The sequence below is a fragment of the Pieris napi genome, chromosome 9, assembly GCF_905475465.1.
Source record: "Pieris napi chromosome 9, ilPieNapi1.2, whole genome shotgun sequence".
Taxonomy (NCBI): Eukaryota; Metazoa; Arthropoda; class Insecta; order Lepidoptera; family Pieridae; genus Pieris; species Pieris napi.
This window is the reverse complement of record NC_062242.1, coordinates 1,255,749-1,280,275: the sequence shown is the minus strand read 5'-3', so window position 1 is coordinate 1,280,275 and position 24,527 is coordinate 1,255,749. Positions and strand designations below refer to the sequence as shown.

The 24,527-nt window shown below is 32.4% G+C and overlaps 4 protein-coding genes across 9 annotated transcripts in view; 2 read left to right on the top strand and 2 right to left on the bottom strand.

Moving 5' to 3' along the window:
• Nucleotides 1–78: 78 nt before the first annotated feature.
• Nucleotides 79–1,008, bottom strand: LOC125052507 (nucleolar protein 16). The gene is made up of 3 exons (XM_047653399.1): nt 813–1,008; nt 471–728; nt 79–368 (listed from the first exon to the last, which is right to left on the bottom strand). The coding sequence occupies exons 1-3, from the start codon at nt 908–910 to the stop codon at nt 113–115; spliced, it is 612 nt and encodes a 203-aa protein (XP_047509355.1). The 5' UTR covers nt 911–1,008; the 3' UTR covers nt 79–112.
• A 1,172-nt stretch (nt 1,009–2,180) lies between these two features.
• On the top strand, nt 2,181–4,367 carry LOC125052503 (testis-expressed protein 10 homolog). The gene is made up of 2 exons (XM_047653391.1): nt 2,181–2,655; nt 2,768–4,367. The coding sequence occupies exons 1-2, from the start codon at nt 2,290–2,292 to the stop codon at nt 4,334–4,336; spliced, it is 1,935 nt and encodes a 644-aa protein (XP_047509347.1). The 5' UTR covers nt 2,181–2,289; the 3' UTR covers nt 4,337–4,367.
• Nucleotides 4,364–21,763, bottom strand: LOC125052504 (receptor expression-enhancing protein 1). Of its 5 annotated transcripts, XR_007117455.1 has the most exons (9): nt 21,625–21,763; nt 16,312–16,384; nt 15,516–15,713; nt 14,036–14,149; nt 10,103–10,245; nt 8,788–8,901; nt 7,827–7,983; nt 5,647–6,789; nt 4,364–5,252 (listed from the first exon to the last, which is right to left on the bottom strand). XR_007117455.1 is itself a non-coding variant. In XM_047653393.1 (8 exons), the coding sequence occupies exons 1-8, from the start codon at nt 21,654–21,656 to the stop codon at nt 5,704–5,706; spliced, it is 1,917 nt and encodes a 638-aa protein (XP_047509349.1). In that variant the 5' UTR covers nt 21,657–21,763; the 3' UTR covers nt 4,364–5,703. The 5 variants fall into 5 exon arrangements, 4 of the variants coding, with proteins under 4 accessions (XP_047509349.1, XP_047509351.1, XP_047509350.1 ...); XM_047653393.1 differs by having other exon boundaries at nt 4,364–6,789; XM_047653395.1 differs by lacking the exon at nt 5,647–6,789.
• A 460-nt stretch (nt 21,764–22,223) lies between these two features.
• The window catches only part of LOC125052488 (lysine-specific demethylase 3A), a 153,188-nt gene continuing 150,884 nt past the window's right edge, over nt 22,224–24,527 (top strand). For both annotated transcript variants that reach the window (XM_047653369.1, XM_047653368.1), the window contains exon 1: nt 22,224–22,487. In XM_047653369.1, coding sequence (XP_047509325.1) covers nt 22,332–22,487 — 156 coding nt within the window. In that variant the 5' untranslated portion in view covers nt 22,224–22,331. The remainder of the gene's footprint in view (nt 22,488–24,527) is intronic.

Sequence of the window (24,527 nt, the reverse complement as noted above, 5' to 3'; positions counted from 1 at the left end):
TGTTATAATTTAATTACTATAGTCAATATGCATTGTTAAGATACTTTTACTATCATGTTGACTATATAAACATTTTCACATCTGGTTCCTATTTTGTCTTCATAAGTTAATTTTAATCACTGTCGTCCATTATTAAAGCTTTTGCCTGTTCTTTTAATTCATCTTCATTTTCTTCTTTGTCTAATAAACCTCTCGCTTTTAAATATTCACCATATTGTTGTGGTATACCCATGAATGTTTTAATTTTTGCCCTTAGCTGTTTCCATGTTTCTTGGTAATAATTTTTCTTGTCTTTGGCCATTGCTTTGTAATCATGACCATATTTATCAAGTAAATAAGTAATAAATTCTACTTGACCTTTTGGTAATCTGAAATAAAGAACAAATAAAAAGGTTACTTGGTTCTTTCATTAATAATCAATGTTTAAATTTTGAAAGAGATTAAGTAATAATTATTGCTAACAAACTTACTTAAATCTTCTTTCCCTAGGAGCATGTGCTTCTTGTTCCAGCTTATCAACAACAGCCTTCTTACGAGGTTTTGATTTTACTACTTTGGGCTCTTCAGATTCCGACTCATCAGGATCCACTATTTTTTTGGCTATTTTTAATTGTTCTTCTTTGTAACTGGGTATTTTTATAGCTTTGTTTGGATCATTTACAAGTCCCATGTCACGCAAATTACGAAAAGTTGATCTATTGTTATTCCATGCTTCTTTCAGAGCTTTACTATAATGTTGAGAGTCATACAATTAATATTTAATACAATAATTACACCGAACACGTAAATAATAACCACGTGTTACCACTTACCAATTTACTGTGCCTGTACTTTTTTGCCTGAGATGCATTCGTTTTCGATTTAACTTATGAAGGTATTTTTTCTTTCTATGTTGCTTTTTTATTTTCATTTTATGACCTTGACCTTATTCCAAAAAACACTTAAATATTATATTTTTGGAGTTTTTACTAGTCAATTGATAATGTTATTAAATCACTAGCAAATACAGTCTGTACAGATTACATATGTCTATTGTCTTTGAAAGTTGAAATCAGTTATTGACACAAGACTTGAGTCATAGCCACAGACTGAGTGATAAATCTATAAAAGGGGTTGGGTTTTAAATCTCGTCGCATGAATTTGATGATACTGATGATGCAGGAGTTTCAGGGGAACTTTATTGGAACACCTCCAAGTGATTTTTGCTGACGGAAACGCGCCTAAGTATTTAAAAAAAAATAAAGTTTTGTGTATTGAAATTTGTAAACAATCCGTAATTTTCTACTTTTCTATTGGTTATAAGCGATGATACGTTCACTTTAAAAAATCGTGTATTTAATTGATCGATTGTTAATAATCGTTTTTTTTATTTATCGATTATTTCCTCATTTTTTAAAGTTGTAGAATAATCAACATTGACAGTGCGACGAAATTCCAAACTGATACCCTTCACTTATATAAACGCGATTCCAAACGCTTCGTTGAGCAAATATGTAAATATAAATTTGCGTCTTAAGTATTTTTGAATTTTTAATTAAATAATAATAAATTTACTACAGATATTACTGTATTTAATAGGAAAATAGGAATTTTAAAACAAATTATTCAATGGTCTGTATAAAAAATAATTTTATTTTTATTGTTTAGCTTTAACATTATTTACCTAGTCGCACTTGAAATCATACTATTTACTCTAACGACTATATTATATGCAAAGGAAGCGCTCGGATGCGTTGACATGCGATTACAATGCGATGTTATGTGGCGCACTTTGTGCTATAAGAACAGCGTGTATAACATATAATATAATACAATTAATAACACTGCCAAACCTTACATATTAGTAAATATACTTTTTATCCAAACGTCTTGTAATCTTGTCCAATTTATTAACGTAGAAGTCAGCAAGAATGGCTATCACCGCTATCACGAATTAGCATGAGAACAGTGTTATTAAACAACCTGATTATTTTAAAAATGTTTATTAATACAATAAAGGAATGAAATACTACTACACCATTCGAAAAGTATTTTTTTTCTCTAAATTTTTTGTGCAGAGTTGACACTTGACAGCTGTCAGGGCACTGAGACAAAAGTGTAAACTGGTGTAAACCATAAACTATAAAGTGTAAACTACTGTATGGTATAAACATTAAACATGCTAGTTGCTACTAATTGCTATATTATGTTAACCTGAAACCTCACAACACATAGTCTTTAAGGTTAAGTTACTAGTTAGTGTACAAAATACAAATCAAATTGAAAAATAATTTAAATATCAGTTTCATTATGCATAAAACTGGAGCAACGCGACATAAAAAGTTCCTTAAAGCCGAAAAGTCAAAAACTAAACTCAAGGGTAAAAAGGATCCTGAATTACCTAAAGGAACCAATGTTACGAAAACCAATTTTAAAGTTAAGAAAATTGTGATCAAGGAACAACTTAAAAAGCATGTTCAGTCAGAAGCCTTGTCTACAAGAAAACTTAATGTCAAGGAATTGTTATCGAGACTTAACCATTTTAATGCAACCTCAAGAACTGACGCTTTAGATGGTTTAAAGGAAATCATTAATTCTAACCCAGAAATTCTTGAACAAAGTTTAGGACCGGTGATACAGGGTGTTAGCTCCTTGATACTTAATGTAGAAAAAGCTGTAAGTGAAAATAACTACTATAGGCTTCATTCTTTGCTATGCTCTTGTTATTTGTGAGTGATAATTCTTCAAAGTATTTGCTGATATAAAAAATTATTTATTTTCATTGCAGGTGAGACATTCAGCCTTAAAAGTTATACATTTGGTATTGTCAAATGTTATAACAGAAAAGATTGAACCATTTTTTGATATAATGTCTACTTATTTAAGAAGTGCCATGACTCACATTGATAGTAGAATACAGGAAGACTCTTTGCTATTCCTTGACATACTACTACTTTGTGCTCCTGAAAAAGCTGCACAAGATTTTCATAAAATCATTCCCAATTTCTTGGATATGATTTCCAAGTTGCGCACAGATGCCAAACCAGGAAGAACATTGACTGTTAACCTCAACAGTCAAATTACCAGTGTTAAGTGGCGGGTTAAGGTTTTAAATCGCCTTAAAGACTTTCTACAAAAGTTTGCAGAATACAATAATATTTTTAAACTGGAGAAATCAAATGAGACAAAGATACAGACATTTAATAAAGATGGGCCAAACTATTATCCCTTGTTTAATCCGATTCATATATCTCCATGTGTGGTGTCTTGTTTTTCTTCAAAGACATCTGAAAGTGTGCTTCAAATTGATGAAATTGAAAAGTTCAGGGAATATGTTGAAACGTTAATGCCCTTGTTATTTGAAACATGGCTTGAAGCAAGTCCTAACTTGAAATCAGATAGAAATATGGAAACTGTTGTTAATGAAGATGCAGCACTTTTAATGAAACATTTACTTGAAGTGATCACAACAATATGGGACATAGTCAAGTATTATAATGAAAAAGCACCAAGTTCAAAAATAAAGAATTTGTTTTGTCAAAAATACAAGTCTCTGTTTACTCAAAATATTTGTAACTCCTTTCCTTATGTTACCAATGTTCGATCAAAGCAAGCTAAGAATGCAGACAATACAGAAGATGTTATAACAGATCCAAAGTTAGTGACAGAAAATCTACAAATATGTTATCTATTTATTGTATTGAATCCTCATATCAATATAAAACATGAAGGAAAAACCATTACATCTGTGTTGCACTACATTGAAAAAATGTTTGGTAAGTCAGATGAAAATATTAACAGGAGGATGTTAAAGATTTTGCATACAACTTTCTCTAAAGAAGTTACAGGTTGGACAAAGAACACATCCGTCATGGATACCTTATTCCAAAAAATTATTTCTTTTTATTTACAAAATGAAGGAACAGATGTATTTAAGCAACAGATATTTAGTTTGCTTTGTCAAATTGCCCTCAATGATAAATTGTCTCATTTACATTCTAATGTCTTGTATGAGCAATGGTTGAAAAATTTGCCCAATATCCTTCTTGGTGACTCATTATCAGTAGAAACTGTTGATATTCTTCACAAGTTTGCTGTTACCAAAAATAATCTTTTTAATTCTGTACTTAAACCAAAATTATTAAGTATTATTGGGAATCTCCCTAAAATTATGATCAAAGATTGCACATCAAATAGTGATTATCACAAGATGTTATCTCTCTTGTACTGGATAAAACCATGGGATACTGAATCACTGAATTTACTTGAAAACCAGTTGATGGAAAGTCAATACAGAGGTGACCATGGAAAATATATATTTGATACTTTAAGATTGAAAAGTGGAGGAATACTGTAATGTATCATTGTTAAATAAAAGATGAAAGTTTTATATCTTTTTTTATTCCATTGAAACGCAAATATGATCATCATTATCCAAATACTTAGAGAACTTACATTATTGTAGAGCATTGATGTGCACAAAGGCTACAACACTGGAAGCAATAAGCCCCTTACAATATTTAACCAATCCTTGGATTAATATATATTTACAATAGTATTTAAATTTGTCATGGTAATATCCAAGTAATAGGGTAATTTAATAATAATTTTGTGCTCTACTACACTAAATTAAAATCTACATAAGGAACATAATGTCAAATCCTAATTTATAACAGATCAAAATAAGGTTAAAACATAAATGGTCTCTGAATAGTAAAACTTGTTTACATAAATATTTATTTATAATTAATTATTGTAATGTCATAAATATTAATGAGTACCACACACCATCGTGCGCTATATCAGAAGCCTCCAACCTATTTTATAGAAATAAATTATTTGTGAACAGGCTCTTTGGGCTTGAGTATCTTATAAAGGCATACAACTATCTATTCTATCTCTAGTCTATTCATGCTAATGAAGTATCCAATTACTAAAAATTTGGCAAATTTTGGCTAAAATAATATTTTCAAAGAAAAACCCTTCGGGTGTTTGATTTCAGTAAGCAAAGATATTTTTGAGATTAGTTTTCTCATAACCAAAACCCTTATTGCACTAAGTATTTGCATTTAATGCTTATATTATTGGTAACTTTCTAATTGCACAACAAATTTTAATTAAAACATGCTTTGCTTTGGATTTTTATTTAAAAGCGTAGATGATAAATAATTGAAATTATACTGATTTTTAGTTCTCTATGAATGTGTTTATTGAGTTTTCCTTTTACTAGATTTTTTTGCGCGAGGTATTGTAGCAGAGGCCGACAGCACTGCCTGAAAATAAAAAATATATATTTTTTTAATAATAAGAAGCCAAGCACATATATTTTGTTCTATAAATGTATCAGTCAATTAATTAGGAACTTAGCGGGCAAACATACTACATATTTAGAATGTAAAACTAAGAACACATTTTGAATACCAGATTATCATGCAGTAAAAGGATATTAAACTGTAAGGGTACACCATTAAATAAATAAACAACACAAAATACAAAAACTATCAGTGCAGAAAAATATACTAAAAAAAGCAAACATTCAAGAACTATAATGTTAAAATCATATAACTTTAAAATTAAAATACAAATCATTATCAATATATGTCTATAAAAATAATAGAATACACAAAAAAATACAAACAAAAACCGTAAATCCATGCAAGAACTCACTAAAAATAAAGTGATTATTCAGTTGTCTCGCAGCTATATAAAACGGAACAAGGGGGGTTACACATCTGTGCTCTTTGACAATGTGACATCATCATTTAAAGGAATAAATTTATACTCTGGGTGACTTTCAAGTTTAGCTTCGATTAATTTTTGCAATTCGTCACTCTTATCTTTTATATCTTGTATAATATTTTCTTTGTCTATTTCTTTGGAGGCATTTTCTGATTCTGTCAAACAAATTTCTTTGGAAGTATTGGCGATATCAAAACAACTTTGAAATTCGTCATTCATTTTTACCGAAGATTGTTTACTATCGTCGGATGCTGATATTGATAAATCAGATTTTGATTTCTCATCACTTTTAGCCCAAAAAGCGAGTTTACTTGGAAATTGTAATAGTTTACCAAAACCAAGATTACTTCCACTTCCTCTTGCGGGCGATTTTGATTTAGATCGTCGATTTGAGTCTACGTTAAGACTATCGTTTAAAATGAGTTTAGAATCTAAAATTTCCGTGGTCTCAAAGTTTTGCAGATCTTGAATTTCAGAATTATCTAATTCAGTAGTATTTGTCAGTACTGCTTTTTCGTTTTCCTTAGGTGGCAGAGGAGCTTTGCTTTTGCCATATTTTCCCTTTGACATTTTTTTAACGGATTTTGGTGTTGGCTCCGGTGTGCCAAAGGAAGCTTCATCGTCACTGTCAGCGGAGTCATCGTTAACAGATCTACTTTCTGTATCAATAAACTCTTCTTGAATGGCTTCATCCATAAGTTTTTCATTTGGCAGCGTAACCTCAGATTCCTTAACATTCATATCATTTGACAACGTGCATTGTTTATCAACCGGACTTTTATCTTCTTTGCTATTGTTATCTATTTCTGTTTCTTCTAAGTTTTTTAATTCTACTTCATTTTTATCAAAATCAGTTTCGACCCTTTCAGTTCTAACTTTATTTGTTTCGTTGTTAGAGCTCAAAGGATAATTGCCTAAAACTTGAATGATTTTAACTTGATCGCCAACATATTGGTAAATAAACGGTGGCACAGTGTGGGAGAGATATAAAGGAGAGGATAATGTCTCGAGAGGGGGCATTGTGTTATCAAAATCATCCTCCAAAAGCTCCTCGACGATAACTTCTTTATCCTTTAAATAAAAAGTGCTAAGTCCAAATCAAGAATAATTACTCATAAATATACTAATAAATGCAGTATCAGACTTAAGCAATGCCTATAAACATGCAATAGACGAAGATAATGGTGCTAATTTATAGTGTACTTTCAAATGGAAGTAAAACAGGTGTCTACACAGAACAATAATGAAATTTTATAATATATCTATAGATTAATTTAATAAATTTGATATTTCAGCATGTCAAGTTTTGTTAAGTATTCAATACTGTCAAATATTTTTGATAAAAATCTTACATCGCCTGCAACAGTGACCCGAAAAGCTAAGATTTATCGAATTTCATATTTATTACTGCGCTTGTGTACATTAGAATTACCACCATTACATTTACATATAAATAGTTTTTGATTGTAATATTTCAAGCCAATAAACACATTTTACATAAATTTCGTTCTATCACCAACTCTATACGAGCACCATTCCTACCCTGCGTTTCTCATCACCGAACCCTTTCATCTTAGATTATATTACATCTCCAAGAACAATACATAATACTAAAGATTAAATACAGCTTTATATTGTCCCTATTGGGATATTAGACCGTATAGGAACATTATGCGTACAAATACTTCATAGATGTTATATTAATAAAGGAGATTAAATATTTTAAAATATAGTTTTTTTTTTAAATTAGGAATTTAACACAAAATTGTAAGAGGCTGTTCAAATATTACGTAATCAGCTTTACTGCATTATTTCCCCCCACCCCCCTCTTGTCAGCAAAGCTCCAAAAATAATAATACATAAACATATTAATTATTTGAAGAAATCCTCAAGCATAGACAATGTGTGAGTAATATGTGTGAAAAAGTAAATAATTACTGTTGACGTAGTCACCAAATAAGAATATTAATAAATCAAAGACCTCATTCCCCCCAACCCCCCCAATAGTGCTTACGTAATACTTGATCGGCCCGGATTACAAATTCAATATTTTTGTTGAATAAATGGAATTTGCCACATTTAATCTCATCAAAATGAATTCAGCAGACCTCAGCGGCCTGCGGTCGTTTGATGGTGGTGACCGTAGTGCGGGTAGTTCTCGCTCGCGACCTCGCTGACGCGCCCACGCTCGCCGTTCGTGTTAGCGACGTCGAATTGTCTGCGCTCGAGTAGCCCGAGCTTATGTCCTCTGTCGATTTTATATGGCTGAAACGGGACGGACATTTTTGATTTAATTTTATTTATTAAAAAGATTTACAGCTTATAACTAAATTATGTACTAAATATAAACAACATTTTACGCCAAAATAAAGATCTTCACATATTGAGGCAAACAATAATGCCACTCCTCTTTGCGTCGGGCGCGGTGGGTGGAGTCTGCAGCCAGTTGCAAGGCGAGCAGCGGACAATGCAAAATTATCTACTAAACGTTTAAGACTAAGTTTCTTTTTCCTTCAGTAAGAAAGAAGCAAAGCCTAACCTAGAAACATTTATTATATGGACCTCGCCTCACGCGCACCTTTAATATAATTAAGTACTTGATAATTAGATGGAATGGTACAAATAAAATCATTTTAACCCAAGCTAATTCAACATGATATGGTGACTTGCATGACTTTATTTAATAGATAGACTATCATCGACTGACTTAGTCCAATTGCCTTCTCAAGTACTCACCCGTCTCTTTTCATCACATAGTAAACACTATTCGACAGATAGAGACAGAGTACTTTAGTTAAAAATGTGCAATTAGACTATTTTATTTTTTATGAATAACAGGGTACATTGAAGAGTTGTTGTGTAGATGAATCGACAGCTTTCGAAAGTTCTATAAAAAGAAAATCAAAATATCCATTTGAACAATTTTTTCGTTATCTATTTCCTGAAATTTAATGAGTAAATTTCTGAGCTTGCTGAGTTATGGAACAGTGTCAAGTGTGGTTAAGCCAGTGTGTGAAGTGAGTTTGATAATACAGAATACCAGCCAAGCGGAATATATAAAATAACCACCTGAAGTCTGGCTCTTCAAGTCTGGGTCGAGGTCTGACATCGACGTCTACTTCGGGGAAGTAAAGCGGCTGACGGCTGTTCGACTCCGATGCACTGCGTCGGGCCGCATAAGCGCTGGAAAATAATTTATTTTCATCAGCGTGACGTTTTAAAATTCGATGCATAATCAGACTAAAAATGTATCGTGCATTTCATATTTCTGACTAATTCATATAATTGTAACCATTTTTTTACTTATTTTCATTTGCATATGTAACTAATAGTAAGTGTAATGTTGTGTGTGTTATAAATAAATAAAACAGCAAGCCAGCTTTTACGGGTAGAGTTCGACAGTTAGTTAAGAAGTTCACTAACCCAAAACACATTTCAAACCTACTAAATCATCTGTTTGAAATCACAATAAATGTAACAACACTTGCAAAAACTGACAATCTCTCCTATAAAATACCATCCGTATCACCTGAGCGTTATCTAAGGCAGTTTTTGCCGCGCACCACCACGAACCAGCTGCCAACTGAATTATTTCCGAAACAATTCGACTTAGGGTCCTTCAAAAAAAGAGCGTGCCAATTCTTTTCAAAGCCGGCAAAGCATTCTGGCAATGTGAATTGTAAGTGTCCATGGGCGGCGGTATCACTTATCATCAGATGAGCCTCCTGCCCGTTTGCCGTTTGCCTATTACATAAAAAAAACGTTGTGAAAATACATACAGTGAAAGGCACAAGGAGAAACATTGTGTTCTAATGTGATACTGTTGACCAATCACCATCGAACGGAGAATTTATTATTCCCTAGATATTGACCACGAAGGTTCGCTCAGTGCTGCCGGCACGTGAGAAGCAGCACAAACCTTACTGTACGAGCCAAGGCTGTACCATTTGCTCACTCAGGCTTTCTTAGTTTTATAAGCGTAGCGATTTCCTAAATCGTCAGAGTTACGCCCCGAGAGTATAGCCAGACGTAGGCTCCCTCTTCGACTGTTACATTGCATTCATTCGTTATAAAATAAATAAAATATGTTACGTAATTAAATTTGAATCTGTAGGCATCCCTACTCATCGGTAAAGAAGACAGAGGGTGTAGGCCGAGAGAAAAATCCAGCGTAAAAAACTCTCAGTACTCTTTTAAAATAGCAAATCATCAAAAAACACTTATTTTAAAACAAATATTGCAAATTAATTAGAAATAGCCTGTCTAGCACTACCTATTAACATTTCATTATTTCGCTTACATTCTATTGTCATACGCGAGTGGTTAATATATAGTAAAACAAAAATCTTCTAGTATTTAAAGCACCCCGATGAGGTATACATACCTTTTGACAGCGCGCCTAATAAGCCTAGGTTCCGCCAACACATCGTCGACCTCATCGGCGGCGTGCTCTTCACGAGGCTCACACTCAGTCAAATCCGATAGACTGTAACTCTTGCGCAGCTGTTGAACTAAACCACCGCCTCCCTGGAAACAGTTTTCGCTAATTGAAAAAGGAATATTTGCAATTGATTAAAAATATTATGTAATTTTTGAAGGACAGTCAAATAACATATTGTGTGGTGATAATCAATTTGTTTTTACCCAGACCACAAGTATTGTATAAATGTATATTGGCTACTTCAATACCAAAATATTATATCTTCCTTTATCCAGAAATGAGCTTTCTTGTTTGACAAGACTTGAACTAATAATAAATCGTGTATAACAGTAAGTACTGCATTTGTCATATTGGCCGCGATGTTATATCGATTAAAAAAAGTTTGGTAATAATAACAAATGCCGTACTAACTTTGTAATAGTGAAGAGTCCTTCTTTTGTAATAGTGTCGCAATTTATAATTTTGTATAGAGCAACGTTATTACAATTCACGAAAAATCAAAGTTATAATTGAAAGTTTTGAAATGGAAAAAAGTCAGTTTGCGTAACCAAACTTTTATTCATCAGTACTTTGAAATAGTACTTCTCTAATGTTAAAAGGAACAAATAAGCAAATTATAGGACCAACATATTTACATAGGCCAAAATAAAAAGTTACTTTTGTCTACTTAAGCTAAAAATAATAAAATATACTCACATTGTGTTACACAAGCGTCGTGTGGGAAGCGCATGCGTGTTACTACTCGTGATACGGTTACTATTTAGTTGTTTTAATTGAGTATTCGTATACGTATACGTTAAATTATATTGGACCAGATCTAGCATTAAGTTGTAACAATAGGATTTTTTACTCTACCAAAAATATGTTATGATTATTTTTGAAATATTGTTAAATATAAAAACTATATTGATTCGAATTACGGTGAAAATAGTATGGTTACATTTAGCAAGGAGTATGGTGTTGAATGTGTGAGTAACAAAACATCTTTTTAGCTAACCATAAATAATCTCCAGAAATGTCGCGCCAGTTTCAAAATATGTACTTTAAAGCAAAATTGTGATAAAGTGTTTTTTTTTCTTTAAATGCGTAGTAGCGCCGAAAATGTCATAATAACTTAAAATATCGTAATAAAATCAAAGATGGATTAACTATCGTTTATTTAAGAGTATAAAAACAATAACACTAATTCAGTCATACATTACAAACTACGAACACAAAATACACACGCTGACATGCGAAAAATACCAAAGACAATTAAATATATCGAGCACTGAAGTTTCCTGACACATGTCAAACAAAATGTTGTGTCAATGTCACACAGGCAACGTATGCATAGATAATTCAAATTTGTATGAAAATTCGCGTAATATTAAAATTATTTTATCTACTACCACTACAATATTTGACATTTTGCAAAACATTTTGTTTGACTAACGATTTCAGTAAAAAGCTTTATAATCATTGCCTATATTTAAATCTCTTTGGAAAACTAAAAATGTACACAAGCCATTTTATCTGATTGTGATGTGGGAATATCTGCCAAATTATGCGTTAAAATGTACTGAATGAGATCACTTAACAAAATGAAAAAAAAAACTAAAGCTTATAGTTTTTATATAGGAATTAAATGTGGTTGTAATATGTACGGAACAAATTGCTCCCATAACTAACTTTAATGGCAACACTTCATAGTAATTAACGCCACTCGCATAAAAAATTGGTTTTCAATCATTTATTTTGATAATTGACATAATTGAGTGAACTCAGGAACTGAACATTGATAGCTATAGTGAAGAGAAGTATTTCTAGTTTATACCCTGTATTACGATCAGTGAAAAAGTTTTAGTATAAAATGTGAATAAAAATAGTGTTAAATATTAAAAAGTTAAACAATAAGACATCGACGTGAGATGCCGAAAGTAAAATAAATGAATAAAATCCGTTATTGTCAATCTTTGCCATATATGATTTGTTAATGCAGGAATACATAAGTCTACAAAGTAAATAGCTCTTTGAAGGATAGAAGAAACATTTAGAGCATAGCATTTTTCAAGCGGTGATTGATGTTTTTTCGAATATGGAGCCAAAAAGACTACGCAATGCAAATACACAACCAACGAGCCACGCCACTAATAATCCTATCAAATTTATCATTTGTCAGCCGAAGTTTATTATTGTCAACAAAAGAATTCGACCGAATGTTTTTTCATGTATTAAATTGACTATATTTATTTATTACAAAAATCATTTAAAAATAACCGCCTAAACGTCATTTATCTATCTATAGTTGACTTTACATTCGGTCATTGCCAAACAATAATTCAATCAACCAATATTTCATCATTCTGTTTCTCGACGGCGGCTTGACTCCTTGTTCTACGACCTCTCGATCTACTTCTCGCTTTCTTTTCCTTTTCCTTTGTGGGTTTGCGTTTACGTACGACATTACCACGGCTCCTGGCCGCGGAATTATCTGGTTCATAATCTGGATCGTCCAATTCCTCTATTTCATTATCGTTTAATTCTACGATTTCCACCATTCCCGGTAAGTTGTCGTCGCCGCGTTGATACTCCATGTTCTCATATGGATACCCGTCTATAGCGTCCCGAGATGCCGGTACAGCATTCGGCAGATTCAAGTTCTAAATTGGGTTCAATGGGATACGGTGGGTGGGAGGAAATTAAAAAAGCGTGTTAATAAATGTATAAAAAGCGGTGATTCGTGATTGGCATGCCCAGTGACGCATGACGTGGATATTTGTGGTCACTAGCTGTTTAGCGTAATTAAGGATAATCGGACTGTTGAGGGCGTCTAATAGATTATTCCATGAAAGGAAAAGATGGGCTACATACAGCAATTACAAATAACACGGGGTCGTTCACTGATGACGTGATTTTTCCACGTATTTTTATAGGCAGACTAAACTCTAATATGTACGTAAAGATGAAGTACAATATTTTTTATCAGTATCCAAAATTGCCCAGTATTCTGTTCAGAATTAAATATCTCAGTCACAGTGACCACGCACGCTGTAAAGCACGCGAAACGTCGGATAAATTTCAAATTATGTCAAATAGTTGTAAATTTATAATAATACATAGCTTTAATCCGGTAAAAAGCGTTTTTCTTTAAATGTGTAATAAGGGTTATGTTAATCAAAGACAATACTATTAAATATCTCACTCAAAAACTAAAAAATTGGTAATATTTTCCTACGCCTCATGAATAATGGACGACCCCAAAGTGCTATCACGACTAGCGTCTAATATTAATTATCTAACACATGTAAGTAAATAAAAATCATATCAATGAAAGCATATAAAAAGATTTAAAAAAATATCCACAAAAACGTAACTAAACATGCCGCAATCACATCAAAAATAAAAAAAATATTATCAAAGTGAACAATTTTAAATTGTTATACCATATTCCTCGCATTATACTTCAATAAAAACTGGTATTTCTAAAATTTGGTTACTAATATCAATATGGAACAATTATTTACTTTCAAATAAACAGTTTTCATTATCAAATCAAAGCAATAAATGTTTTTTGTGTAGGAACCAGAATTTGAAAACACATTGTTCATTTTATTTAAATAAAAAAATCAAGTCGATAATTTAGTTAAAATCAAATCATTAATACAAATAGATTTAACATGACAGCAAACATTATATCTAATGTCCCATGAGACATATAAAGTAAAAACACATATTACATTGTGTTAAGTCTCAAAATGTATTATTATCACAATATATCTAAAACATTGGTACACATTATAGTACAAATATGTTATAAAAAACTCAACTATCATCGAAAAATACCAGTTATTATTATTATTAAACAAGCATGCTATTAAAATATGTCAGACTTACCTTTATGGCGGTTTGCATAATAACTGTTGTGGCATAGTTGACGCCTTTGGTGCCGAGATTTAACACTGTGTGGTAACCCTGATCTTTGGCTTTAGCTATGTACTCATCTATCTCCTAGAAAAGAACATAATATATAGTTTATTAGTCGAGTATTTATACGCACAGGTATACGCGTACGAAGAGCAGTGTTGGCCTAGTGGCTTTAGCGTGCGATCCTTGAGGTCATAGGTATGATCCCCGTGCACTAATGGAATTTCTAATGTGCCCATTTAACATTCGCTCGGACGTTGAAGAAAAACATCGTGAGGAAACCGACTTTCCTTAGACCCAAAAAGTCAACGCAAGTGTTGGGCACAGGAGGCTGATCACCTATTTGCCTATTAGATTGCCAAATGGTCATGAAACAGATTTAGAAATCTGAGGCCCAGACCTAAAAAGGTTGTAGAGCCACTGATTTATTTATTTTATACGCGCACGTATTTGTACCCATAGTATTAACATCAGGATGGAGCATGGTCATTTGTGAAGTCATATAATGTATTAAAGAAAATATTTGAGAAAATGAAAAAATATAAATTTTCTAACGAGCGCCTGTATGAATATATAAAAAGTATTCGGCAATATGGATTCTTTATCTTTACAAAAAGTTTGATCAATTTAGTGTAGCGGTTTTAGCCTGTAATCACGGACACGTGTCTTTCTTCATTTAAAATGCTATTTAATATACATAGTAGGGGAAAATATAGATTGTGCAAGAAGGCCAAAAGAAAAATGGACCCAAATACGATAAAAGTATGTAAGAACTAACCAAGGTTTCAATCCATACTTAATAACAATAGTTGACATGAATCATTTCTAAAACCTTCTAAAGGTCAAGTTTAGTAAGCTAACGAAATTCAACGTCATTCTACGCGATGTATTTATCAAATCGCCCAAATTTTTGCTTTTAGAGTAAAAAAAAGCTGCAGAATCAGAGTTATTTAGAGTTAATTTTAATGAATTGTCACGTAAAATTAGGTTTATGGATTGTTAAATAATGTTAATGTAGACCTGTGATTCCCACAGGGGGGCAATTTGATTGTTAAGGGGGGTAATACAAAAATTTATTTAACTTATTTGGAATTTGAATTGCAGTTTTTCATTATTTTTAAAATTTACTCATTGTGTTGGTAAACAATTTCTAGTAATTTCTTGCTTAAACCTATCATTTGAGTTTCTTAAGTGAACAATTAAATTATTTAATATTAAAAATTATGTTAGATACGGGGGGCATGGCACAAAAAGGGTCGGAAATTACTGTTCTAGACGCTGTAAGACTATGTTAGAGGAGGTTAAGGGAAACTTCCTATACTGACCCTTAACTGAAAAAACCCCGTCCAGCAATCGAGAATTTTTTGGAAAACATAAAAAGGATCACAGACAATTTTACTTTATTAATTACGACAATTAAATACTTATACTATACAACTCAATACCGTACCTGTTCACGTCGGCATAACGCCGGATGCACAAACTTCCGGTAGAGTATGGAAGAACCTTTGGTGGCGGGCGACAGCAGCCATAGGACTAGAACGATCTTCACCTCGTAATAGAACGGAAACCAGGAGAGGAAGACATCTGTGAACGTCTCTGTGCACGTGAACAGTGCGAACACTATCCAATACATCATCCATTTCACCTGGAATATCAAGTTAACAATTTAAAATGAGTCCTCAAAAAACGTTCAAATAAAACAGAGATTTCTGCTTCTGTTTCATTGATTTCTGACGTAGTGAAATCCTTTTGTCTAATAAATCACAAACATTATTGAATGTGTATTATATTTACGTGTATTTTTTTTCTATTTGGTTTAAAACGCTTACGTGTTCTGAACTATTTCCGCGTAAAGTTTATAAAATATTATTGTATGTTACACGCGAGCCCATCTACCTAAACCTAACCGATCCGGTGATCTACTTATAAGCTGAAATATCATCTAAATGAAAAGCTAGAGGTGTCCTTTACCTGAGAACTGAAGCGTTTCGGACAAATTACGGCGTGTACAAGGCTAGGTGGGGTTTTGAAAGCGTTTACACTAATGTCTGCCCTTCTAATTCGGAGACGAAATAATGTTACAAATAATGATATAGCTTTCCTTTTGGAATTGTTTAAATGAAAATGATCTTTGGATTTGATGTACTAACTAAAACACGTATGTTACGACTAAGATTGAAGTTAGAAAATTTACAACACAATAAAAATAGACGATATTTTTAGCTTAAGAAATTGGTACTCACGTATTCTTTTAGGTTCTTCGTTCGTACAGCTTTATATGAGGCGTATGCCGGGTAGAGCGTACCAAATACCAATCTGCAAAAGGGATAGACCACCAGATAAGACAGCATCTTCGGAGCCAAGAGTCCAGTCACAATGGACAGTAGACCGAAGTTCGCGAACGTAACGCTAGGAATGCATCTCTCCAATGCTACTCCAACGTTGCTGAAGAGCCTATTCAGCACTTGGCCTCTCGACAGCGCGAGAGGCAAGTCATAGAATTCATAGGATTCAGAATCTCCTTCGTATTTAACAAGTGATTTTTCTAAGGCGTTTCCAGCGACACGAGCGTAGCGTGCCTCTAGTTGGGTGACAATGTGGCGAACACTCGTCACGCCGAGACTGAGCGACAAGACAGGGTTGTCGTCACGGTAACGCGCTTTCGTTTCCATGGATACGCATACGAATAATTACTTTGTCCGAGTGCGAACTTAATTCATATTGTGCCGTTGTACACCGACTGAACGATTTATTTCGACTGGGATGGAAATCATTCCAAGAATTGCGTGTTTATAGATCAATATTTAGGTCATTACATTTCAGTTAAAAACAATAATAATAAACTTGGTTTAATTGTTATTAGAAAGGAACGTGACTAAGCGGTTGTGGGCGACCGCGATGGGTGCAAGGATGTCTTATGAATAATGGATTTTAGCCTCAAAGAGTAAATTCAAAGCATTATTGGTACACCTACATGTATGTATTTATTTTTTGTTCTATTAATAAAGGATACCGATTCAACCAAGACGAAGGTGCTTAGTTACAAAGTATTGTATCCAGTTTTAGAGAGGAGGAACGTAGGAAACTGCAAGTAGCAAAATCAAAGAATGCTCTCGATATTTTCATTGTTTGCAATGCACTGTTTAGCACAATATAATAATAACAATACATTGGATACACGAGTCACTTAGCAAAGATGAATAATAAAGAACCGGACGGACATTTTATGCAACTCTCGCCTTCGGTTTAAATTGCTCTAAACTGTTTGATTGCTCTTTCTATTATCAAGGTGAACTCGCAACTCACATCACAAAGACCTAATAAATAGACAAAGACAATATCTTCGAATTTTCTGTCCTGGGCCTTATATTTTCCTGTTAATTTGATTTTCGCATTTGTCATAAAACGAACAAAAGAATAACCAGCCCTAACCATACGCTGATCCCTCGCATAGAAGCGTTCTTTAAATAAAAGATGCAATTGTACCGATGCACGATCGTGTAACTTTATAAATAGAAAAATACATATGTGCCAGTCATTTCAAACAATGCATGTACTTGCCAGTTAGTAAACGTTCATATACACGTCTTAACGATATTGATTTTATACATTAATTATATGCCCTTCAAGATTTATCAGTCGCAATTAGCCTAGCTTGTTCTACTATTAAGAAAATACACGATTCATTATAGAATGATAACCTCGCATGTCGAAAAAAATATTTATTTTTAATTCTTACTCTTGTCATTTAACTGGTATAATCATGAAGTAAGGACCTATTTATGTTATTAATAAATAAGTACTTTCACCATCTAAAACTATAGACAAAAACACATAATAATATTTTAACGAACATTGACGAAATGAAAAAAAAAATCGTTTTCTGTAATGTTTGGTTATATTGGATATATTCGCTATTAACATTGCTGACACATAAGCCTAGTAACCGATCCTATGAATACGCAAATGGCTAGTTTCACAATATCCAAAAATAATATCTTGCTCATCTCATTTGCCCCATTTACGATAAGCTTTCTTAACCACGTTCCAATACTAAAATAGTCCTTAATACTTCTGGAATGCATAATAGGTCAAGAACCTCTGTTCCGGTAGGCGATGCACACGAAATCAGTGAATGAAATTTTATTATTATTACTGGTACCTCAAGTAACCTAATTCATTCCAGGCTCTCTACGAACCAAATATGGCATCATATCGTGATACATGCGTCGAATTCAAATTTGTGTCATATTATACGTGATATGGAATGTACGCACAATGCTAATTTTACAATATGATTGCGTGGAAAAGACTCATAATGTTCTTTTGGAGAAGTCGTTGGTTAATATTTATAACTATCGATCAAAATAAAAACTATAATTTTGGATATCACAACACAAACATACTTTATTTATTTACACTTCGTTACATTTATAGAAGAATAAACAATACATTAAAATTATAAGGAATACAACGGGCGGCATTATCGCTTACAAGCGTTCTCTTCCAGGCAACCCTAGTAAGGAAAAAAAATATATATGATGGGTACTTTACTAATGTTATTCGCCTCTTCATAGGTACCAAAAGTATTTGTATGTGAACAAATATTCTAAGTAAAAAATAATAAAATTAAAAAATTATTTATTCGTTAAGAGCTTCTTGAACAATTGTTTTATGAGAAAATATTTTTGTTCCTGTCTGGAATGGAGTAAAACTGTAAGTAGTACTGTATCTATTTTTTGTAATACAATGACGAAAATTTGGATATTTCAGTTTCCTTAGTATTGTTGGATATAACAGATATTTTTTTTAATTTTGGATAAAATCAATTTAACATGAATCTCTGGGAGGTATAAAACACGAATATAATCTTTAAATCTTGACAATATAAATCGAATAACAAATTGACTTTTGCATAAATTTTTTTATCAAAACTTTTTGGAGCGTAAAAATACCCTCAAACCAAAAACTAGTATTCATAAGACCAAAACTCAAATATTATTTACTATTAGTAAGAAAATCTATGAACAAATTCAGTATTTCCTGCCAGTCAGCCAAGCGTTCGACAATGTATTACAATTTTAAATGAGTTCATGTTGAAATCTAGTGTTGATTTGGTAACAGACTTATACAGTTAATTAGGTGTTTTAATACTTCCCAGAATCCTTAACGGTAGTAATAAAATAAATAAATCGTAGATAAAGAAATTTTGAACTGTGGAATACTTTAAAATATCGTGTCTAAATGTTTAGGTGTTAAATGTACGCTAAAGTGTAACAATCTCATTTGTACTATAAAATTGTAACACTAATGATATGGTGAATTTCTTTAAAGTCCGGTGCAGGATGTAACTAATATAATCAATTGTATTAATTAACGACACAAGATGAGTCTGAAGCTGATTAGATGACAAAATAAAACAGAATTAATCTCTATACTTTACTATCAAATATAAATAACAGCAACTGTTAGATCTTCATAATAAATCGTAATACGTATAAGAGGTTTGGGTTGTGATGACATTGTAAGCAATTTGGTAAATATGTATAAGTCAAGTAACTAGGTTAGGGCACAACGAGGCTGCGCCTAAAAAGGCAAGACCGGCCTGAATAAGAACATAATATTTCTCAGTCAAGGTGTACGACCTACGGACAACGCGAATAAGACCACACTCGGAACAGATAAGTAGAAAGACCGATTGACAAAATGAATCACACTACAGTTAGGTGTCAACGCACTTCACTTGGATTGCAGTATAAGCAAGCGATCGTCACAGACTAAAGCTTGCACAGCACACCAGCATCGTTGGGCCGCTCCGAAAATAGCACCCGGCAGTGCACTGGGCCACTATGATGACGAATTCCGAACCACCGTTCGACTAACGCTCCTTTGTTTCTTCCAAATGACACAGTTACAAAGATTAACAAAAAAAGAACGAAATTTATACAGCCGTCAGTACTTTGTCTAGCTGATGACTGAATGTGAAATAAAAGTGAAAAGATGGGTGCTGCCAATTTTAAGGATAGTTGTTCTGTTTTAAGAAAAGTTGGACTTACGCCAGCTGCAGTTAAAGTTCTAGTTTGATAAATTGTCTACTAAAACATTTGTGCGACATAAATACTAGAATTATTTTATGTAGACGATTACATATTAAGCCAATAAATGTTGAATTAATATTACAAATTCTACTGTAGTTCATTTATATCAAGTCTTTTAAGTTCCAATCATATTTCCAAAAATATTCTGATTACTTACCATGAATTCTTAAATGTTGTGATAAGATAATTATAATAATGGAACAATAATTTCAGACACTATAAAGACAATAATAATTGATAATAACAGTTGCGATTTATGACAATGTGGTTATTTAAGGGGAACATTCATATAAAACTCATTCTTATATTTTTCTCATATAACCATCATATATGGACATATAGTATAAAATATTATCTTTGGATATCAGTCGAATAAAAGGTTATTGAAATAAATAACTAACCTTAACATATAATAAATAAAATATATTATTAAAAGGAGTCCCTTTAGGCAAGGTTCCAAAGATACTGGCAGCATTCCCTAGCTAATGTATAGACTAATTCTTTGTCCAAGGTAGCTGCCAGATCTTCGGTCTCCTGTGATGTCGACTAACCTTTTTGATATTTCTTTAAAAAGCCTTTATATTATATCAGAAAGAAAACTACACAAACATTGAATGCTTATTATATGTATTCCATGTCTATAGGAGTATTGTGGTTTCATACTGTTTAAAAAATTTACTTTGTATTTAAACAATTCCATAATAATTAAAAACTTAACAGTATTTGAAATAACTAAACTTTACTTTTTCTGTCTAACAATGTTAATTTGGATGTAGTAACAATGTTCCTAGTTCATTCAGAAATATTGGAACCAATGCTAGGCTAGATACATATTATCTAAAACATACAATACAGACATACAGCACACACAAATAGATAACCAACTCCTACATAACAGCAGTACAACTGAGGATTAAGCGGCAGAAAATATCAATATTAACAGCTTAAAAACATATGGTAACCAAGCTGTTCTGGAGTTGAATAAAAACCACTTCCAAAAATTTTTAAGATAGTCCTTGCAATTTGAAAATTAGTGCTTCGTAGCAAGAATGGATTAATTATTGCATCAATTAAAATCAGATAATATTGAAAAATATTATTTTTTCTATTTGTAACAAATGAGAACCAATCTACATTTTTTTGAAATCATAAATGTATTATTGAAGAATAGAATATTAAGTAATTATACATAATCATAATGTGTACATTTATAAGTTTATTAGCAAAAAACTGAATATAATCATAATGTTTATTATGTGTAATTTATAGAATATATATTATAAACGTATAACTAAAATATGTATCAAGTCTAATGCCTAATACCAAGTTGAATAAGATAAACGATAGTGTAATAACAACAAAATTATCTTTTATTTAAGGACAAAGAAAATTTTCAACCATTATCAATAGATGATTTAAAATGTTAACGTTTTCAAATTAAATAGTAATAATACTTACATAACCAAACGTGAAATTATCGACGATATCATATTAAAATCACGTAAAAAGATTAACAAAAACTTTCACAAAAGAAAACATGACAAAACACGACTGCCCTGTAAAATGTTGTTGGACTAATCCGCCATATTTAAAATCGAAAATGTTTTGATCACGTGACTTAAAAATCGATCACAGAATGACAATTGCGTTCTGAAACGAATAGTTAAATAATGAACAAAAATATTTAATTTATCTATCAATTTTATAACAAAACTTTACGACATGTTTTTTTAATTTATAAAAATTTTTGAAACTTACTGAACATCTATCATAATTTTGTTATATATAAATTTAAAGCTGCGACATCTCTGTTATAAAACGTGAACAACTACAAATCATATGTTAGGTATGGAATACACTACGGAAACTGAAAACTCGTAAAGCCAATGCTATGATGTTCCAGCCAAGTACATATATAAAATGGTCGAGTTATACTCCGCTGATTACTATACGTCTTATTATCGGAGGGTACTGTAAACTAGAGGAACATTGATAATTTTCATCTCTTAAAACTGGTCGAGTTCGCATTCATTCGGTTTGGAACTTTTTTTTATTCACTTTCATAGTTTCTCTTCGTTCGGCGTGCGGTGAAGTGTACTATGCGTTTGAGCGTTTATTGACGTTTGTGTGTTTTTACTGTGAATAATGTGATGGTGTAGTTCGTTATGGCCTTTAGATATCGAGAAGATTTAGTTGGCAAACGATTTTTATCTGTGAGTGGTGTGACAAAAATTGATGTGAATAAAGCCTCCGAATGGGGATGGAAAGCTGGTGTTATCAGGGCAGCATCCCACAAAGATAATAAGAATAGAGATCTACAGGTAATTTTTACGATTATAATTTTGCAATTGGTAATATTTTGTTGTTAGTTTAAGTCATTACTTCGATGGTACCCGCCTTTACATTATGACAACTCTTCCCGGTTACTTCCGCATAGCGTATAAGTTTACGATTAGTAGGTACACTAATGATTATGTATATAATACCTAGTTGTACTTTTAGAATATAAAGCACAGTCCAATGATATCCATTATTATGTAGGTACTTGGGCAATGTACGAATAGTTTTTTTTTAAATATAGAAGCATCCCATAATCACCTGTTTCCACTCAGCAAGTCTGCGTCAGGTGCATTCGTTCTATTAAAAGCATTATACTATGGTATATTGTTAATCATTATGCTATAACTTAATTGGTAAATAATTAGTGAATTAAAATGTCACACTTATAAATTAATTAGTAGTGCATTTGCTTGTCAAGATGCCTGATTCTTCATAATTAAGCTTTTCTGAATAAATATGATCAATACAAGAATTCACATATTAAATTCTGTAGTAAAAATTTAAATCGTCATGAATAAATGATATATAGGTGTTGCAGTTTATGTGGCAGCTATAAATACCACACTTCTTACTAACAGATGCCCCTTACTTCCGCGTCTAGTAGAAAAGTCGCTAAGGTTACGCAATGAGGTAGCACCGACAAATAAATCATTGGCACTTGTGCCGTATATCGGGATTAGGAGTTAAACAGAATGCACATGACTTGGAGTTCATCGACCCTCGTGTACCGATGCACCGGCCGTAACGTTGAACTGAGCCATGTTCGCCGGCCAGCCCCAAGACCAGCGACAAAAAAGAATAAAACCGATCTGCCAACGATTTGAAAAAAGAAAAAATATCGGGCTCAACATCAAAGAAAATCGTTGGGATAATAGCGTTGAGTTTACGGGTGCTTAAACCTGTTTAGATTCGAGAATTATTTTTGTCTTTATTGTTCAATGGGCCATCAAGAGGTTTAATAACCTCAGTGTTTTATCACAGAAAAATAAACGAAACCCTGTTGATTAGTTTTCACTTGACACAATGATAACTTGTCAAGCAGTCATTGCACTTTAAATAAAACATCCAAGATGAAGTCTTGAAGAGAAACGAAGAAAGCGCGAATCAACGGAACGCGACGTTTCGTTCGCTCCAATCCAATGTTGTTCATTTATAAATAGACGCCGTCTTTCCATTGCACTGCTCTCCCGCCAAGAGTGTGAAATCACAGCCAACGTACGAGCACAAAGATTTCATTTGTTTCGATTACCTACTTGATATCAAGGCGATGCGGTAACATGATAACCAATGTTACATAATAATATGTAAGCTACAAACTTAAAGATGGCCAGTGTTTATATATAAGTATTAAGTACAGTTACTTTACGATAGTATACGAAATATTTGTAGGAAGCAGCGCTGCTCACGTTTTACATGCAAAAATATGTTATTTCTATTAAATTATTACGTTAAATATTCGATTTTATGTATTTTTCGTGCTGCTGTTGTATTTATAATGACTATTAGATATTTTTGGTTAGCGATAATAAACTAGGATTGACGCAGGTTATCCGATTTTTGACATACGATTTTACAGTCATATCTGAATTATTGTCTCTGATCCCATAAAAAATGACAGATGAGTGACATCGTTTTAAAGCTGTCTATAAAATTCCTCCATTTCGTGTAAACAAACAAAGATATCAGTTTGTTCGTTTGTTGTACAATTCCTACGAAGTCTTATCTTAGCTTCTTTGCAAAGATTTTATAGACCATTGTTCTGTCGCTGAGTTCTAAGGAGGCGCAATTGTACAAGCGAAAATGTCCCTTGTCTACAGTCAATGGGAAGTAAAAGGAAAATTAAATTTAAAATAACCAGCATGAACCTTCAGTTGATAATGGAAAACATTAATTTAATACGACCTTCACGTCAAAGTGAGATATTTTGATGATACAGAAGACTTTAAAAATAATAATTCCATACTCTTAAGTTTATTTTTGTTGTTCAAATGGAACACATATGTTTTTGCTTTCTAGGCCAT

Excerpts from the sequence above, each read along its gene's own strand:
- LOC125052507 (XM_047653399.1), bottom strand. The coding sequence starts at position 910 with ATGAAAATAAAAAAGCAACATAGAAAGAAAAAATACCTTCATAAGTTA. Across the intron at positions 729-812 it reads AGTACAGGCACAGTAAATTG|TAAAGCTCTGAAAGAAGCAT; the intron begins GTAAGTGGTAAC and ends TCAACATTATAG. Across the intron at positions 369-470 it reads CCTAGGGAAAGAAGATTTAA|ATTACCAAAAGGTCAAGTAG; the intron begins GTAAGTTTGTTA and ends TCTTTATTTCAG.
- LOC125052503 (XM_047653391.1), top strand. The coding sequence starts at position 2,290 with ATGCATAAAACTGGAGCAACGCGACATAAAAAGTTCCTTAAAGCCGAA. Across the intron at positions 2,656-2,767 it reads TACTTAATGTAGAAAAAGCT|GTGAGACATTCAGCCTTAAA; the intron begins GTAAGTGAAAAT and ends TTTTCATTGCAG.
- LOC125052504 (XM_047653393.1), bottom strand. The coding sequence starts at position 21,656 with ATGATATCGTCGATAATTTCACGTTTGGTTAT. Across the intron at positions 10,246-14,035 it reads TTATGCAAACCGCCATAAAG|GGAGGCGGTGGTTTAGTTCA; the intron begins GTAAGTCTGACA and ends AACTGTTTCCAG. Across the intron at positions 8,902-10,102 it reads ATTAGGCGCGCTGTCAAAAG|CGCTTATGCGGCCCGACGCA; the intron begins GTATGTATACCT and ends ATTATTTTCCAG.